This window comes from Lathyrus oleraceus, chromosome 1, assembly GCF_024323335.1.
Source record: "Lathyrus oleraceus cultivar Zhongwan6 chromosome 1, CAAS_Psat_ZW6_1.0, whole genome shotgun sequence".
Classification (NCBI taxonomy): domain Eukaryota; kingdom Viridiplantae; phylum Streptophyta; class Magnoliopsida; order Fabales; family Fabaceae; genus Lathyrus; species Lathyrus oleraceus.
In genome coordinates, this window is record NC_066579.1 from 172,493,722 (window position 1) to 172,513,564 (window position 19,843).

Sequence of the window (19,843 nt, forward strand, 5' to 3'; positions counted from 1 at the left end):
ACACTGAGGATTTCTCTTCAAAAGAACTAGCAATTCTGAAACGAAACCAACCACTTGAATACCTGAAAGCTATGCTAAGCTGCAGGGAAAGCTCCTCTGAGAAAAGCCTTAACACTACTATGACATATGATGACTAACCTTCGAGTACACCTACAGATGAAGTGCTCTCGAAAATCAAGGAAAAGGTCTTCAAGGGCGATTTTTTCCTGCTCCTACTAGATGATCCTTCTTCCCCCTAACGTTTAAGGTTCTACTTAACCAAGTCAATCTACTAGGAGCTTCTCCTGAAGTTACCAACATCATCCTGGAGCTAGGCACTATGATCGACCAAGTTGTCGAAGATCATAAGCTACTACCCCAGATAACCAGGGAGATCGAACAAAAGGCTAGTTCTAAAGCAGATGCTTGGGATGCCGCCACAGAGTCTACCAACAAGGCAATGGAACTGGAGCAGACGAAACAAAAGAACAAAGAGGAGATTGAAGGCCATGACCATGACATTGTTTCATGGAGAAAACAGATAAAGGAACTGCAAGCCAAAATTTCTGAAGCCGAAAAGCGCAAAAGTGGACTTCTGGAGTTCGATGATACCTTGATGGCTAAAGATCTAGAGTTTGGTATGGAGTTTGTTGAAAAATAGCGTAAACTTGAGTCAGAGCTCACACTTCTCCGGTCGAAAGGGTTTTTATGTGAGAAACGCCTGGAACTTCTCAAGACAAAGTACCTCCACATAAAGGCTAATCTCCATTTTTTAGTTTTAATCTCCTTTTCCATTTTTCCCATTTGATAAGTTTTGGTTGTAATGAATATTAGCCCTTTGGGCCTTTAAGGCGAATTTAAGCCATTTCGGCACCCTTTACCATATTGGCTTGGTTTAACTTACACGCAATTACTCGTTTCTTATTTTATTTCTTGAAGTGTTGGCCTATAGCTTTTCAAATATTTTCCATTTACTCTTAAGATTCTTTTGTCTTCACTAAGTTCCTCAATCTCATGGGCACCATTAGAGAATACTTGCAAAATTTGAAAAGGGTCTTCCCGCTTGGGAGACCACTTCCCCAAGGTCCTATCCTTTCGATCCATTGGAAGGACAACTTTCCAGACTAAGTCTTCAGGCGAAAATGTTTTAAGTTTAACCTTATTATTATAAGAGTTCTCTACTCTTTTCTTCTGTCGTTTTAATAATTCCAAGGCATTTAGTCTCTCTTCATCTAGATCGACTAGTTCATCCAGCATCATGTTCCAATATGATTCTGATGGAATTTCATGATGCCTCTGTATTCTTGTGGATTGTAGATAAATTTCTACTGGTAAAACTGCATCATGACCAAAGGTCAGTCGAAAAAGGGTCGAATTAGTGGCTTCCTTGGGAGAAGTCCGACATGCCCACAAAATTTGATATAAAGTTTTATGCCAATTTCTAGGTTTCTTCCCCACATACTTCTTAGTCAAGCCAATAATCACCTTATTAGCTGCTTCGACTTGACCATTAGCCTGAGCATAATATGGCGTAGACGTTAACAATTTTAAACCCATTTACTTAGCAACATATGCTACTTAACAATTTTAAACCCATTTACTTAGCATTGTCCCACTGGGCGTGCCAATTTGTTTACCGTGAAAATTGGTAAACAATTGCTGATCTTCCAAACTACTAAATTTGGTTACTTACAGGATTGATCAGATTGATCCTAGGACATGTGCTAGTTATTTGTTAAAGTGAATTCTAGTGAACATAAACATTTCGACAGTGTTTGCAACAATAGTGATTCATGAAAATACTTAAAAAGTAAAAGACCAACACAAAATAAAGAGAAACGTTGTAAGAACGAAGATAAATGACAACAAAGATGAATCCTTAAAATAAAGAAATATTTCTAAAAAAAAGATGAATTGAATTACTTCAAAGTAAACGACAATGGTGTAAATCGAACACACATTTCTCAATTTACTGTTTCTCTACACACGGATACTTGATACATTTTACAGATTTTGTACACATTCTGAACACACCTGATCCTAGCACTAAAACATTTTATTTATACTAATCGAAATAACCGCTTCAAACGGCCTTTCTATCACATCCAGACAAATGACGTTTTGCATGGATGCAACTATCCACTATGCTCCACGTGTACCCTCAGCAATTCAGATAAGAACAAAAGTTCCCTTCTTTATTTGAATTTGAATCTCTCGTCGAAAACGCCTTAAAACACTAAAGAATATTTCTAAGCCCCTGCTGCATCTTGATCCTCTCATCCGAGAATTTTCGACTAAAGCTCCCAATATCAGATCCAGTCGAAACATCTTCACAGGAAATTCCACTTCTTAACTCTAAAATGGGAGTCAAAATTAGGAGCCAACATCTATTTTACACTTTAAAAAATAGGTGTAAAATAGATTTTGAAAACATACTATAATTCTACATCTACTGTTAAGAAAATAGGTGTAAAATATATTTTTTTAGAAATAAAAAAAAAAAGTGGACCCTCCAAAACTTGGGGCCCAATGTTGTTGCACAGGCTGCACCTGCGTTCAAGTACATTGCTTTTATACTTTCAAGTTGTGTCATTTTCCTTATATTTTCTACATCGTCAAAGCTTCATCTCTTTACATTTACTAAAATCACTATTTTGACCAAGTCAAAAATAAGTTGTTTGACAAAAGAAAACTATAGAATAAATCTTTTAACATTATGTCCTAGGATTCACTGATCGATCATGTAAGTAACCTTTAATTAACATAATAACGCTTGTTTATCAATTTTCCGCGTAAACATTCTCACTCTAAAACAACATATTAATTTGTCCTACTTCGATATATTTTATCTTTATTCTATTCAATCTTCTTTTTAAATATTATACATAAATATATTTATATCAATATTTAATTATTATGTTTTACTTCACAATTTTCTCGTACTCAATTAATTCCTCTTATATAAAATACTTAAGTATCATTTTATACAGTTTAAACATAAATATCATAAAATTTTATTTTAATTTTTATATTTAAATTAATACGAAAAATAATTCATTTAAAGTCCGGTAGGCTGAAACCCATACAAGATAGAATTCAAATCATAATCTTACCATGAAATCCATCCAAGATCGGATTCAAATCATAATCTTTGAGTCTATAATATAACATGATTATTTTATCATTCGAAATCCACTAAACTGACCCGTTTAAAAAAAAATGTTACATTAATTTTTCAATTGAATTAAACTGGATTTTGTAGTTAAAAAGTAAAAAACTAAAATGAATCTCTACTCTACTCTTATTATTTTATAGCTGTTATATTTTTAGCTAAATTGAATAATGGACTGTAGTTTAGGGGGTTAAGTTTGGTTTATTTGTGAAAAGCCCGATGAATTTAACAAAGTCGAACGACAACGGAAATCTCGGGTGACACTCCCCACACTTCGGCCGATGAAAACGGAACCTTCGAGTCCTCTCGCCGGCGAGAACGCTTTGGAACCGATAACACCGTACATCCCTCGACTCGAGAAAAGCTCCGACGATTTGGCGAAAGGCTTCAGTTATTATGGATTTCAATTTCAGAGCTCAACAAACTCTCTTCTTCTATCGATGCTGTCACTGGAGGTATCTTTTGCCTACTGACTTTACATTCTCATACAAAATTTTAATTACATCCTTCATTATAACACTCCTTCCAAATATTTAAAAGGTATCTTAATTTTACATCATTATTATTCATATTCATAGTAATTAATAATATAATAAAACACTAAAATAACTTATTTAGGTTTAATTTAATAGAATTATTCTCTTTATTTTTTATTGAAAAGACAAATTAAAATAATTGAAAAGAAATAATAAAATAACTTATATCATAGGATAAAATATTTTTCAAAAATAATTTATAATAAAAACAGAGATATTATTCTCGAATAGCTTAAAAGTTCTTAGAGAGTCTAATAAAATTAATTATAAATATAAAAAAATCATCTTATAAATTAGAAACAATATTAGAAATATCTAAAGGCATAAAGGACAAATACATCGCATAAGGAACAAATACCGTAAAGCAGTTAAAATAAATATTTATATAAAAAATAAAACATGCCATACAAATAAAAAAAAATATTGGTTCCGATATTCAATTCATAACCGGTAGCATACCAGAAAAGCACTGAAATCTTAACATCCCAAAATTAAAGATCTAAGGATTTCTTAATTTATGTCAAATTAACAAAAGTGACTTAAAATTGTAACTTTTTTTTTCTTTTCAAATTAACAAAAGTGAGACAAATCCAAACACTCACATTGCATGCACTTCTTTACTCTCCACTCTGCACAAAATGAGGTTCTTCCTTTTCTTTCTTTCTCTCTTATTCCTTTTACTTTTGCTGAAATCTCAAACTATGAAGAAAAACTATTATTATTTGTACTCTTACTTAGTTTTAGCTTTGCCTCATTTCAATTTGATGTTATTATTGTCTTTGCTACATTTGTTTCAACCATCTAAATCATATCTAATATGATAATGAAGAAGACAAAATGATTTTTTTTATATATTGTTGACTTATTTGTTTGTAAAAACCATGTGAAGTTTCAATATTCATAGTCATTTAAACAATTTATGTTTATTAGTTAATTGAATATGTTTATTAGTTAATTGAATGTTGGTTTTCAAAGACTACTGTTAGGGTTTCAATTATGGTTAGATTGCAGAGACATTAGAAACCTTTGATTTCGCGGTAGATTGTAGTCACAAAACATTTTTGTAAAACCCTAAAAAGTTTCAAATATTTGACCATTCAAGCAAATTATTTTTATTAACTTACTGAACTTTGGTTTCAATTAGCGGAGGATCACATTAGAATTAGAGTTTGACCTAAATAGGCTTCAAGTACTCTATAACAATGGGATGCCTATTTGTATAGAAAATATCGGTAGATGAGTAGTATATTTGTCGAGCTGATTCAAGGCTTCCCCGAGTAACCCCACGGGTTGTTCTTTGCCCAATTCCACTGGTCCCTGCACATCTCCTCCACACCATATTTGGCCTTCCAACCGAGTTCTATCTCTGCTTTCTTTGTAGATGCATAAACCTCTATAGCATCTCCTGGCCTTCTCGGACACAATTTCAATGCGATTTTCTTACCAGAAGCTTTATTAAATGCGTCAACCATTTCAAGCACAGATGTACCGCGACCGGTTCCCAAATTGTAAGCCGTACAACCTATGTTTTCCGTTGCGAAAAGCTTTCTCAGGGCGGCAATGTGACCATTTGCTAAGTCCATCACGTGGATATAGTCCCGTACCGCAGAGCCATCCCTTGTAGGATAATCATGACCATATACATTGAGCTCGGGTAATCTTCCAACGGCTACTTGCTGTATATAAGGCATGAGGTTATTTGGGATGCCTCTAGGATCTTCACCCAGTTTACCACTTTCATGTGCCCCAACTGGATTAAAGTATCTCAGTAAAATGATTCTCCATTCCGGCTCAGCTTTCGAAATATCTCGTGCGATTTCTTCAAGGAAAAGCTTTGTCCGTCCATAAGGGTTCGTTGCTTGTAACTCAAAATCCTCCACACATGGCATCTTTTTAGGTTGCCCATAAACAGTGGCAGACGATGAGAAAACCATGTTTTTGCAATTGTGCTTAGCCATTACTTCATAGAGATTGATAGTGCCAACAAGATTATTATCAAAATAACGACGAGGATTTGCAACACTTTCACCAACTGCTTTTAACCCAGCAAAATGAATCACAGCGTCGAATTTAGTTTTTGAGAAAAGTTTCTCCAAATCATCTTTATTCCTGAGATCTCCCAGTGTGAATTCAAGATTCTGTGAAAGGTTTGGACCAACAATTTCACGAACACGGTCCACTGCTTCCATAGCAGAATTATCAAAATTATCAATGATGGAAACATGAAACCCGTCTTTGAGAAGCTGAACAACGGTGTGAGCGCCAATGAAACCGGCCCCGCCGGTTACAAGTATCTTTTGTGATGTAGATGCCATATCTTGGAATAGGATAGATAGAGAGTCCTGGGATTTTGATGTTTTGAAAAAGCTGATAGATTTTGAATTTGAGTTTTGGGTTTTATACAGTAATGAAATATTATTAATTGCTATTTTTGGGTAATGGACATAAAATTGGGATCTGGAATGATTTTGTTAGTTTTTAATTTTGTTTCTCTCTGTAATCCGTTTTTGATTTGTTAAATTTGGCGCGCAGCTAATTCAAGATAAGATTTTTAAATCTGTTTTGTATGTAGGTTCCATTTTTAGCTTCTAGATTGGATTGCCAAGTAAGCTTCTTTTCAACCACGCTTCACCACTAAGCTATTTTTTTTAATAGAATTAGGCCAACCTCTAATTCTAAGTTGGTATCATATACTATCTTGAGTCACAGGCCACCCACCAGATTGTGGTTACATTTATTATTCCAAAATGCAAAACACCATAGTTGAAAAATTAATATCCCTCCTAATTTGATTTTTAGTTTGTGTGTAGTCGACATCCTGAAGTTCTGTGGGCACAGCGTTCTGATAAGGTTTACCTGGCTGTTTCTGTGAAGTGTGAGCCTCGTTGTTTGTTTACTTTCACTGCTTCTAAGCCCCAACATGAATCCTACAGCTTTACCTTGGAACTTTATGGATCATTGAACCTGAGGTGACTGATCTTTTGTTTAGTTTCAGTTTTTTTCCATATCCAGTTTTGAAAAGCGTGGATGGTTCTGTCTGTAAATTTGTCATTGTGCTGTGTAGGGCTGTAAAATAAAATCGAGCTCAAAAAAATACTATGCTCAATTCAGAAAGGACAAAGAGGTTGCTGGAATAAGTGGTGTGACGATGATGAAAAATCAGATTGTAAGCTTTCGATAGCGTACATAATTTTTTAATTTCCATTTCAAAATTTAACTCTAATTCAACATGAGTATTTATATTAGTTCAACAACCGTCAAGATTAAAACTAAATCAATTACTTGTGAGTATTACACTCGTCTGATTAAAGTTTCTATTGGAATTATTGCAGCTGAATTGATATCTGACGACGATGGACGGATAAGTCAACTTTATTGCCCGTCGCATGTGATTTTGAGTTGTAGAGTTTAACAAACCTCCAACTCCAAGTACTTAAAATCTTATACAATGCAACTTGTTCTTTTGCGGTTTGCTGGCGAAGATGATGAAAGCAGTGTTGATGAAGGAATGTTATGTAAGTGAATCAGTTGCGTCTCTTCTTTAGTTACTGTTATTCTTTCAATTGCTTACCAAAATGATATTATTGCTAGTATTGATATCAGTAGAATATATAGTCTATGAGCAAGGCCGTCTTTGAGGGTATGCAAGGCACAGGATCCAAAATCGATATCTGTTAAATCGTGGTTAAATAGAGTCTCATAAAATATTAGTTACAGTTAAAAGTATTTAAATAGGATTTATTTATTTTGTCACGATTGAATTGTGGCTATCTTATACATGACCTCAAAAAATTTAAGACGATTATGTTTCTGTTTGGATGAACAACTTCATTAAGAAGTTATACTTATAGTGTAAGCGCTTATCTTATAGTTTATGTATCAACTGTGATCTTCTTTCCATATTACACATAGCATAAATGATCATCATGTGCAGATCTCCTTGACTTGGAAAAAGGTAGAGGAAAGTGATTCATAGAGTAGTATCGAAAGTTGAAGAAGCTTCAAGGAGATGGAATCACATGGAAGTTTTAGATAGGTGCATGGATATACTACTTAACAAGAAACACTGATATTGTTGTAGCTATCCTGTATTGTATTTATAGAATCTGAAAACAGTCTTCATCTTGTTTGAATACTTGGCACTAAGTCTAGTAAGGTTTCTTTGATTTGAATGCTGGTAGCATTATAATCTAACCTCTTTTATTGAAAATATGTTTTCTGAAATTATACATCCCTGACATCCAAGTTTTTTGAAATTATCAGTTTGATATTTATCATAATTATCTTTAAAGCCTAGGATACATCTTTTTGTCTCCGGCAATTCCTTTATAGTTGTAGTTTCTGATCTCTAAGAAAACTAAATGAGCGAATATCTCTATCCTACTCGTACAACTACTTTTATTATGAAATCCACGTGTTGTTGGATCTCTCACAACAACAAAATTTTATCTTTTTCTAAATTGATCATTCAAAGAAATAGATTTAAACATGTTACCCTATGATAAAACAAGACATTAAACAACACACAACTTCAACATAAAAATAACTACTTATTAACTTTTCATTGGTCAACAAACAAGAGGTTTAGCTCATGATGAGTTGAGTACAACTTACAAAGTTGGTTCTGAAAGGAAACATTCTTAAACAAAAGATGAAGCAACCTAAGAGTAACGTGAAGCTTCTTTGTGGTGGATAACCAGCAAGTGATGACTTCAGTCATGCCATGCTTCAGCAGTTAGCACTAGAATAGGCGAGAAGATGAAACTCTCTCTTCTCTCCACTCTTTCTTACAATAATATTCTCAATTATTTTCTCTAAGATGCTGAACTTTCTTCAACAAACTTCAATATTCTCTATTTATAACCCTTCAACTAGGGTTTCTTTTTCTCTTCTCTTGGATCATGGACCTTTGTAGGATCACATAAAGCCCAAATATCAAATTAGAATATTCTCTTACTTCATTCATCTTCGCCTACAAGAAATCAGGTATAGAGATAATAGTGGGGGACGAGGTGTATCGTAGTATTATGTTGTGGCAGGGGGCGCAGGCGACACTGTCCTTTCTACATGACGTGTTCCACTAAGGATGTACTATTGTACCTTCTTTTGTCTTTTAACGCCACGAGTCTTATCCACTCTACTCAAGGGAGCTCTACCAGTAAACAAACAAATATTTCTTCCCAATGCATCTCCTTATCCACGTATTCCCTAGGAATTCAGTTGGTTCTTCATTTCATTGCTTAGTTGAATTCATTTTTTTAATTCCAACTTGAACTCCCAGGTTGTATTCCCAACTGTATTTCCTTAGCTCATCAAAACATTACTTAAAAACAAGCAACAAACACATTAAAACTACAAAAGATGGTACATATTGTACTCTAAGCTAAATAATGCAAAAGCATTTATAATGCATTAAAACATAAATAAAATGATAACTCTACTAGCATTAAACAAGAGATTAGGCTATATAATAACTCATAAAATATGGGTTATCACTTACCTTACTGGAAACGCTTGTATTCTATTGTTGTGGCTGGACCTTTGCCATCCATGGAAAAAGATATTAAAGATCTTGCTGAGACAATGATTTTGATGTTGAAACAAAAAATATATATTTTACCATTGGAAAAAATTGTTACGATTTTATTCAAATTAGAACTTAAGTTAGTTATTTAAGAATTCTCTGCAACCATAAGAAAGAAGGACATTGAATTCCTATGTGAGCTCTGTAATTTGTTTTAAGTCGTATATCATGTTTTCACGACATATATACAAACTAGTGCGTCTACATTGGACATGTTCAACTCCTTCTTCGATTTTTCAATTTATGGTTTTTTTTATAATGTTATGTTGTGTGAGTGGTTATTCTGTTTTTGGAGGACTCGTTTATTATTGTGATATCAATGTAGTGTTATATTTTTTTATAAATTATTAACAGTTTACGGGGTTTTTAACCTCAGAAATAAAACCTCTCCAATTTAGATAAAATACTAGTTTTTTTTAATACATATGGTGACTCAACTTATTAACATATGCCTTGTTGTCATGCCACATAGATGAAATTAATGTTTTTTCAGAAAATTTAACGACAAAGACCAATTTGAGTAACATAACAGTTTTTAAGGAACTACTATATAATATTTTTTTAGTTAAGGAACTAAAGTGAAACGTTAAATTAAGTTAATGGAATTTGTGACTAATTATGCCTAAAAATAAAGACTTTTTCATTGATTTATTTGATACCTTCAAATGTGTCAAAGATACTACATATATAAGACCAAGGGATAATAAAGTAAAATACTCATACACCTAAATGATAAATAGGCCCAACTAAATAATAGTTTAATTTAAGATCCAATGCATCTTTTGATCAATTAACTTAATTTTAAGTTTCACTTTCGTCCCATATTTAATAAAGGTTCATTTTAAGTCTTTCAAATCACTTTAATTGCTCACATTGTTCACTTATGTTAAATTTTATCAAAAATCATTAACTTGAGTAGACGTGGCACTCCAAATGGTATTACTTTGGTTGACATGGAATTGTATTAATTGACTTGGAAAATTTATTTCATTAAACATCAATTTATAATTAAAAAACAATAGATGATAAAACATTGTACTCTTTAGAAGCTGAAACATTACAAACCCTAACTCTATCTTAATTTTCATTTCTAAACACAAGACCTAGCTCTCTCTTCAGTTTCACTGTGTGCGACCAAGAGATGAAACCTAGAATTCGAAGAGTTGACGATGAAAGGAACTACGTTATTCATCTTCCTCACGTTTAAAAAACCACCACTATGTATAAACTTCCACGTCATCTCCTCTATAAAAACCATCAAGAAAAATCAAGATCTGAGAAAATGGTCAAAAACCACCGCGTCATAAATTGCACCACCTTGCCGGAAAAACTGTAGCGAGGACGCCATTATTATTAACGCTATTTGTACTTTAGCATACCTCCACAAAGATAGCAAATTGATAATGCGACTAGAGATTTCTTTCTTACTTTTTATTGCTATTGCACACGAAAAGATGTAATTAATTTCTAGTTTCATCTTTAATCATTTCTTATATTTTCCATTGGTTAATTCATTAATTGCTTAGTGAGATGTTGTTATAAAATTTCTTAGATAAATTGTACTATATTGATGTTCTACTTGAGGACAATGATGTTTTCAAGGAAGTGGGCAAATATATAGATTACAATGTAATTGGGAATTTGGTGGTTGCACCTTTAAAGTATGTATTTATCAGGTGAGTAAGGACAATCATGTTGTGATGTCAGAACAAAATATCTTCCATTATTTTTTCCTTTCTTCAACTTAAACAGACCACAGAGAATTTGTAATTTTTTTTTTATGTTAATATAGGGTATTTAAATTTCTGTACACACATAACTATTTTTTATGTTAATAGAAGTATAATTATCTCACCAGCACAATTATCTTAGTTTATTTGTGGTTAGATTTCTGGCACTATGACATATATACATTTCATTGTTATATTTATTTTAGCCTTAATTAGTGTTGAAATTTTTTAACTCAATTTCAAATTTCACTTTAGTCCCTTATCTAATAAATGTTATCATTTTAGTTCCTTAAAACGGTTTTGTTAGCCAATTTAATCATTTCTATTAAATTATGAGAAAAAACGTTAATTGCTGGTAATGTGACACGACAACAAAGCAATTGTCAAAAAACTGAGTCAACATGTATATTAAAAAAATGATATATTGTTTAAACTCTAGGGATTTATTTTTTTGAGGTTAAAACCCCCTGTAAAATTTTAATAATATGTAAAAAAAAAATAACAATTGCGTTTTTATCCCATAACAGAAACACATGAATAGTGAATACAAAAACTTAGATCAATATAACTAGAATGCAATAACTTCAGCCATATGCTCTAATATCTAAAAGATATTGTACACAATTTTAAAAACTTTCTAATGTCTAAAAAATCACAAAAGTCTCATTTAATCTGAACCTCATTCAGTCTGATCCTAATTGGCTCAACCTCTATTGAATGAACAATCTCAACACTATAAAATTAAAATCAAGCCTAAACTCTTTGTAATGTATAAATTCTACTCAAACATTAACCAAAGCAAGCCCAAATGCAAAAACAAAAGCATCAAAAGCCTCCGAGATTCAAAAATTTGTCAACAAAGAAAAGGAAAACAAAAGAAATTTATTAGCAGGAACATCAAATGATAAGAAAAATTAAAAAATAAAATACTTGAGTGATTATTTATCGTGAAAATTGGTAAACAATCTTTGGTCTCCAAAAATGGTTTACTTTACAGGATCACCCAGTGAATCCTATGACATGTGCTCTTGTTAAATTATATTTGGAAGTCTATGAACACTTCGACAATGCTCATGATTTGAGAGTGTTTTTTAAAGTTTAAAAATAGAATGCATAACTTTTAAAGGAATTGTAATAAAAGAACTTCAAAGTAGATTGCAATAAGAAAGAATAAATGATAAACTGCAAATGACTTTAATCGAAATAAAGATGTGGTGATTCATGCATACATTCTCAACAATCTCGTTTCTCAAACACACTTAGATACTTAGAGTAATTTGTGAGGTACAATGATTGAACACACGGAAATCCTATACACTAAGACCCATATTTATACTACGTCGAAAATAACCGCTATCAACGGTCTTTCCTCCAAAAAATGACACGTTTCGCTTGCATGTCCTCATTTCGCCGTAGCTTTTCACGCGTCGTTTTAGATAAATGGATAAGGACAAAAGACAGTTATCATCCTTATTCAAAATTCAAAACCTTTCGTCGAAGGCAACCTCAATATTGCTTCCGTTGAAGTTTCAGTATAAATTCAGAAATATTTCTAAGTCTTAAAGCCAACATTTCCCTCTTATACAAAGGACCTTTTCGATAGGATCTCCCAAACATACTTCTCGTCAAATTCAAAACATCTTAAAAAATATTTCTTTTTCACATCATACTTAATCCAACCTTGGCGTCGAACTGAGCTAACAAATTGCCCCCCCCCCCCCCCCCCCCAAAAAAAAATGTCATTTTCGACCAAATGGAGAAAATGACATTTTTTGAAAGTCTCTTTCGACGCCACAAACTCTCCATCTGCTATGACGTCATGACACCTTTCCTCAAACTTCTTCTCAAAAGCATGCAAAAATATTTTTTGCAATCATCATGCTCCTAGCTCCAAGGAGATTGTGGGCTAGCTCAACTACCATTGTTCCATCACTTGCTTTCCGACTAGCACGTGTCCCACTATCCTTTCAACCATTAATGCTTAAAGTGAACCACCTCCACTTCACTCATCTATAAATAGCGAATACCACATTTCTTCAACTTTTTCCATTCTGAAACTCCTCATAACAAAGAAAAAGTTCCTCCTAAACTCTTTATCTTCCATAAAACAAAACCCAGTTTTTTCTTCAAATCCACTGCATCAATGACGTCTTCTACCAAAACTACTAAAGATTCAAAAAAGGTCACAAAAAAGTCCAAGACATCATCTTGTCTCGCTCTAGTTCACAAAGTCTTAGGACCAAACACTATGGGTAACCAACAGTACATACCTGAGCCTTCACTTGCTGAAGAAAAGAGAAGGATCTACCAATCGCAAGTATTAATCCCTATTTCTGTTTCTGGTAAAACGCATGCTATGTTAGGATCCTTATCAGATACAATTGCTAATCCTGGTAGCCTCAGGGAAGTTTTCCCAACATACCATCATTACAAACCCATAGCTAATGGGAAGAAACCTAAGGCTAGCGATGAAATTGAAACTACTGAAAACCCACACTCTGACAACCAAAGTACGCCTTCGATAGAAAAACCCATTGACCTAGACTATATGAATAATTTTTTGGGGTTATTTCGATCGTGTCCTTTATTCAAATACCCCTCATATTATCTAGGCTGGTTAAAAAAAGATAGAAAATAAGAAATCCCAAGTCTGAAAAAACATGGGTATCTTCGACATGATTCAATTGTCGAAGGTTGGACCTGGGTATTGTCAGTCTATGTTAGTTTCTTCTTTGTATTTTTAGGATAACACCCATAATAGTTTTCATTTTCCTTGTGGTATGATGGTACCCACACTTTTAGACATTGCTTCCATCACCGAGCTCAAACCCACTGGGGAAACTTACGATCCAAACCTTATGGCTGAGGATACCATCTTTTTCGACACTACCAGAGATGCTTTCACCAATTATATAGAATACTACCATGATAAAAACTTTTTCGAAGTATCTAACCAAGAACATATTACCTTCCTCGCCCTCTGGTTGTCTCGTTGCGTATTTGGTTCAAAATCTCTTCAAGTAGCGAAGAAATTCCTGACTATGGCAAACCAATTTCATGCTGGACATAACCTTTGTCTCAGCGAAATGATCTTGTCCAACCTCTATGAGTCCCTAGAGAAAGGCTTCACAACTCTCAAGAACATTCAACCCAAAGGAAACCTGCTACTTTCTAGTTGCTGCAACTATGGTTGGATGCTACCTTCGAACCATCTTTGCCAATTCGAAATCCCATAAATGCAGAGGCTGAAGAGATTAAAAATAGGAGGGTCTAAGGGACACACCTTGATTTTTTGACTCCCGATGACGAAGGAATAAATCTGCAACAAACCTTCATTGGCTCTGTAATGATGTTTGTCAAACGCTATAACTTCACTCCATTCATGGCTCCCTTCTCCCACAGGATGCATGGCCCTGAGTGGTTCACAAGAAAGTTCCCTACTCCATTGAAAGACCAAGAAGCAGAATCCCTTTCCATCTGGGAAGCATTCCTCACCCTCAGGCTACTGCTAACCAGGCTTAGGCAATCGAGGAAACAATTCACCCTATTGAGCTACCAACCCAATCCTGTCTCTCAATAATTTGGACTTATTAAAATTATGCCAAAACCATTCTTCGCCAAAAAGAGCTCCCTCATCCTCTACAACATGATACACACAGAAGCCTAAAGTGACAAGCTAATAGTTCGATACTCTGATAAAACACAATTTACTCCTGTTGCATTCAAGCCATACTTTCTCTATACACAAGAGTTTGATACTTGGTGGAGAAATTATTATACTGAATAAGTTTTCGACGTTCCTACTTTTACTCAACATCTGACCAAAGCTTTCACCTCTGTATAGGACAAAGAAAAGAAAGGTACTTCAACTTATATCAAAGAAATCCAAGCATTCCAAAATTACTTGAAACTGCTTATAGACCTGATGATCTTAGTTGAACCATCTGTGAAGCAACAGTTACTCTAAAAAGGGAATTTTTAAAGAAAATGGAGGATTTAAAACTGCCTTCGTTTGTTAAACCTAAACAACGATACAAACTAGTTTTTAACATGCATCCATCAAAATTTCCTCGACTTCCCAGTGCTGACTTCGGCATGGCTTTTAGCCCTCCATTCCCATATTGGTTCGTCTTTGTGGATTTTGTAAAAATCCTTCGACAAGAATCACAGAAACGTGCCTAGCAGGTGGTTCTGACTAAGCATACTCTGGACAGTTTCAAAGGACATCTTCATATATGTATAAAACATGTTCGCATAGAGTCTCCAATATACGAAGGTGTGGAATGAGAGGTTATTTAACTTCATTTCAGAATTCCTTAATTTTCTCTTATTTGTGATAATCGTCTTGGTTTTATTTCAGCTGTGAAAATACCTGCCAAGGAAGCTACTTCCACGAACAAAGATGTTGTCAAAGAGAAAGATGAAGGAAACACCAACAAAATAACAACAACAAAGTTACACTTCATATATTGTTATTATTTTTATTTATGTATTGCCTTCATGTATTTTTTATTATTTTGAGATGTCTTTTCTTTTAGCCAAGCCGAAAACCACCACCAACGCCCAAAAAACGAAAGCAAAAAGAACCTCAAGTTCAAATGTCGAATCAGACGATGGTGATCTCTCACCAGATACCACAAAAACAACAAAGAAGAAAACGAAGCAAATAAAGATCTCTGATACTCTTTCTCACCCAAAAATAAAGGCTATGGAGGTCCCAACGAAGAAAACTTCTACTCCAAGGGTACCTTCAGTTGACCCTAAGCCACAATATAAAAGGACTCCATAACAACTTGAAAGCGACAATTCCATCCCAGGGGCTAAAGGTCCTAAGGTAAACAAAAACTTTACCTTAATTTCTTAAGTTGGTAATTGCTTCTCTTGGTTTTCGACTCACCCATGTGTGATTTTTTTCCAGGGGGTCGCAGATAGCACAAAGCAACCAAACATGAAACAAATAATCTCAGTAAGCAGTTGTGATCCTTCTTATCACCCTACCGACACTCCCTCTTATCATTCAACATCTCCCAAATATTCGACAAAAGAGTCTACAGATGAAGTGGACAAGCCTATTGAAGAAATGCAAAAGGATCGTACCAGTGATTCTGAGCATGGGGATGAAAAGGAGAAAAATGCCCCTGTTGAGGGGGAAGTGGATGAGGAGATGCTGAATACTGATGATATTGTCGAAGACATATCTGAAGATGGCTCCCCAACGATTGGAAACCTAGGCAATAATGGTCCAGATGACGAAGAAGAAGATGATCATTCTATGTCCAACCTTCACACGGAGCCTGCTGAGGATGAAGATGAGGAACAAGATAATGAACCAAATAATGAGCAAAATAAAGACATGCCCAATACCAACCCAACTTTTGATGCTGCAGAAAGGACCGTAGCGCCTTCGACGGAAAACACTATTGCCCTCTCTCCAGAAAAGCTCGAAGCGCTGAAAAAAGAGCAAACCAGCGGAATACCTAAAGACCATTATCAGTGCAAGGGGTAGCCCGACTGAGAAAATCCCTAGTACTTTAACAGTATTAGGTAGCTAATCTACAAGAAAATTTGGTGATGAATTGCACCTCAAAATCAAAGAAAAAGCCTTCGACATTGACCTGTTTCAACTCTTGGAGAAAGATATTATTGCTTGCTTTGGGATCAAAGATCTCTTGAAACAAGTTGACGTCTTGAACGCTTCCCCGAAAGTTGCAAGTGTCATCATGGATATAGGGTTGCTGATCGATCAAGTTGTTGCGGAACTTAATCGTATAAGGGAAGCTTCGAACAAAATCCAAAACAAGTCAGAGACCTAAGCAGCCGAATGGGACGCCACCACCGAATCTACTGCAAAAGTTGCAGAATTGGAGACGGGCTTTAAGCAGAACAAAAAGGAGGTTGAAGCTTATGACAAAAACATTGAAGCTTGGGAGAAACAGATAAAGGAATTACAAGCCAAGATTACCAAGGCCAATGAGTGCAAAGATGAACTCCAAAAGCTTGATCAAGATGAATTGTCCAAGAAAATCCAAGTTGGCATGCATCACGTTGAAAGGGCTCAGAAACTGGAAAAGGAGATTGATAGCCTTATTTCAAACAAATCTATTTATGAACGATGCTTGAGACATCAAAAGTCGAAGTATAACAAGACGAAGGCTTCTCTTCCCTTTTAGTTTCGTTGTAATTGTTGAACTTTAAGGTCTTCACGGCATTTGTGTAATGACTTATCCATCGTGGCATTAATCTATTTCAACTTTCCATTTTGGCTTCGATTGTTGTGTATGAATTATTCTGTCATTATTTTTACTTCCTGAAGCACCAGCCTATATTTTTTCAAATATTTCCCGTTTACTCTTAGGACTCTTCATTCTTCATTTAATTCTTCGATCTTGTGTGCGCCATTAGAAAAGACTTGGATAATTTGAAAAGGGCCCTCCCACTTAGGGGACCATTTACCCAATGCTCTATCCTTTTGATCCATGGGTAGGATTACTTTCCAAACTAAGTCTTCAAGCGAAAACATTTTAAGTTTCACCCTTTTATTGTATGCTTTCTCTACTCTCTTTTTATGCCTTTTTAATAACTCCAAGGCTTTTAACCTTTCTTCATCTAAGGCGACTAACTCGTCCAACATCACATTCCAATAAGATTCAGATAAAATCTCATTTTTCCTTTGGACTCTTGTTGATTGAAGATAGATTTCGACTGGTAATACTGCGTCATGACCATATGTCAGTCGAAAAGGCGTAGTATTTGTAGCCTCTTTAGAGGAGGTTCGACATGCCCATAAAATATGGTCCAACGTCTTGTGCCAATTCCTTGGCTTTTCCCCCACGTGTTTCTTACTCAATCCAATAACTACCTTATTTGCTGCTTCGACTTGACCATTTTCCTGAGCATAATTAGGTGTAGAAGTCAATAGCTTGAACCCCATTTCTTTCGTGAACTCATGAACCTTTCAACCAGTGAAAAATGATCCTTGATCATTTGTAATAGTTTCTGGGATTCCAAACCTATAAATGATGTGCCTTTGGATGAATTCATTCACTTCCTCTTAATCAACATTCACCAAAGGTATAACTTCAATCCATTTAGTGAAATAATATGTACCCACTAGAATGTACCTCTGACTCTTAGATGATGCTGGTCAAATTTCTCCAATTAGATTCAACGCCCAACCTCTAAAGGGCCAAGGCTTCATAATAGAGTGTAGTTCATTTGCATGGACAGGTTGTATGCCTGCATGTGTCTGACACTTTTGACACCCTTTAGCAAACTCAATACAATCCTTAAGCATTGTAGGCCAATACATCCCTTGTGGAAACAACAACCATTTCATCTTGTGGCATACCTGATGTGCCCTACATGCCCCACTATGGACACTAGAGAGAGCCAAGTATGCCTTAGATTCGCTAGGGCATTTGAGTAAGACTCCTTCAGGCATCTTTTTAAATAGTTCATTCCCCATAAGAATATAACTTAAAGCGCGATACCTGACTTTTCGTTCAGCAGACGTTGTTGGATTTTCTAAGTATTATACTATTCGCTTTCTCCAATCTTCGTCTACCAAACTGTATATGCCTAGTATCTCAAAATTCTCTTTTTCGGAATTCCATGTCGTGCTAGCCCTATTGGTTTATGGGATAATACTATTTCCGAATCTTAACAGTTTCGTGGATCATGTGGCTGTAAGAATATTCCTCTCTGGTAATCCAGTACCTTTTCTCCTAGTTGATATCTACTATGCCCTCCATGAGTGTCATGAGAAGAAAAGGGGAACCCTTTTGTGTTGCGAACATTTGTTGTATGCTTGGTTCAGATCTCACATGCCCGAAAAAGTACTTTACACCTCCAAAACACTTAAACCCTCTCGGAAGTTAGCTTTCCTTACTGCCAACCATGTCAAATGGTATATCAGAGATTGGGAGACCCTGAATATTATTTTTAGAATTGGAGACTTTCCTAATGTACTTTTGATAGGGACTAAGGGTTGCGTCAACTACAACCCTATGTTATCCCTGATGCAACACAGTTACTCCATGAATGATCCTCCAAAAGCCGAAGCTTTGGAGCCTTTTATTTTGCATGACATTGATTCAGACAACCCAATTGTGAAGAAGATTAAGAAATCCTGGAAAACAATTGTTAGAAGGGGCAAGGAGTTTGGAAATAGGAATGTCCTTGCGAAAGAGCCTTACACTCGTTGGGTAAGAGAGAGAGTTCAAGTGGTTAAGCTCCCATTTCCATTTTATCCCTCTATTTTTCCTCCAGTTCCCGAGCCAAAACCTATACTACCTGAAGACATTGAGAAGCTCAATGCCAAAATTAAAGAGCTTGAATTAGAAAACTCGGAGTTACGACTTAAGCTTAATAAAACAACTTTGGAAAATGAAAATCTGAAGGATGAACGTCAAGAGAAAGACCGAGACCTTGAAGCTAGCAACAAGAGAGCAAGAACATTTGAAGAAAGAAGGATCAGCTTGATGATATTCTCAAAGGTATGAAATTTGTGTTCAAAATCAAGAATGGGGAGCTCAAAAAAGCCCATCTCAAAATTCAAGAGTTGGACAAATTGTTGGAGAGGTCTCTTGTGAAGAAGAGAGAAGTTAGACTCGACTATGAAGCTCAAATCCGTGAACTCAGGGACATTCTCAAGAATTGCAAAGATAAGTTGTCTCACGAGGTCCTTCGAAAAGAGGAAGTTTAGAGGAATTATCTCCGCCTCGAGTGCCAGTTGGGAGAAGCTAATAGAAGGATTGCAGGTTTGGAAAACCAAGAAGGTGACGCAGCTTACATGCTCTTGAAGAATAACTGTGTGTATTGGATGGGGGCTGTATATAGAGGC

The 19,843-nt window shown here is 35.1% G+C and overlaps 2 protein-coding genes and 2 pseudogenes across 2 annotated transcripts; 2 read left to right on the forward strand and 2 right to left on the reverse strand.

The window, feature by feature from the left end:
* Positions 1-900: 900 nt before the first annotated feature.
* Positions 901-1,536, reverse strand: LOC127097727 (uncharacterized). The gene has a single exon (XM_051036225.1). It carries the CDS (start codon positions 1,534-1,536, stop codon positions 901-903), a length of 636 nt encoding a protein of 211 aa, XP_050892182.1.
* Positions 1,537-3,341: 1,805 nt separating this feature from the next.
* The window catches only part of LOC127125603 (co-chaperone protein p23-2-like), a 54,964-nt pseudogene continuing 38,462 nt past the window's right edge, over positions 3,342-19,843 (forward strand).
* On the forward strand, positions 4,056-7,859 carry LOC127125613 (co-chaperone protein p23-2-like; annotated as a pseudogene).
* On the reverse strand, positions 4,823-6,184 carry LOC127125586 (bifunctional UDP-glucose 4-epimerase and UDP-xylose 4-epimerase 1-like). Its single transcript, XM_051054366.1, has one exon. The coding sequence runs from the start codon at positions 6,000-6,002 to the stop codon at positions 4,950-4,952; it is 1,053 nt and encodes a 350-aa protein (XP_050910323.1). The 5' UTR covers positions 6,003-6,184; the 3' UTR covers positions 4,823-4,949.

What these genes read in the sequence shown, in the direction of transcription:
- LOC127097727 (XM_051036225.1), bottom strand. Translation starts at nt 1,536, where the DNA reads ATGGGTTTAAAATTGTTAACGTCTACGCCATATTATGCTCAGGCTAAT.
- LOC127125586 (XM_051054366.1), bottom strand. Translation starts at nt 6,002, where the DNA reads ATGGCATCTACATCACAAAAGATACTTGTAACCGGCGGGGCCGGTTTC.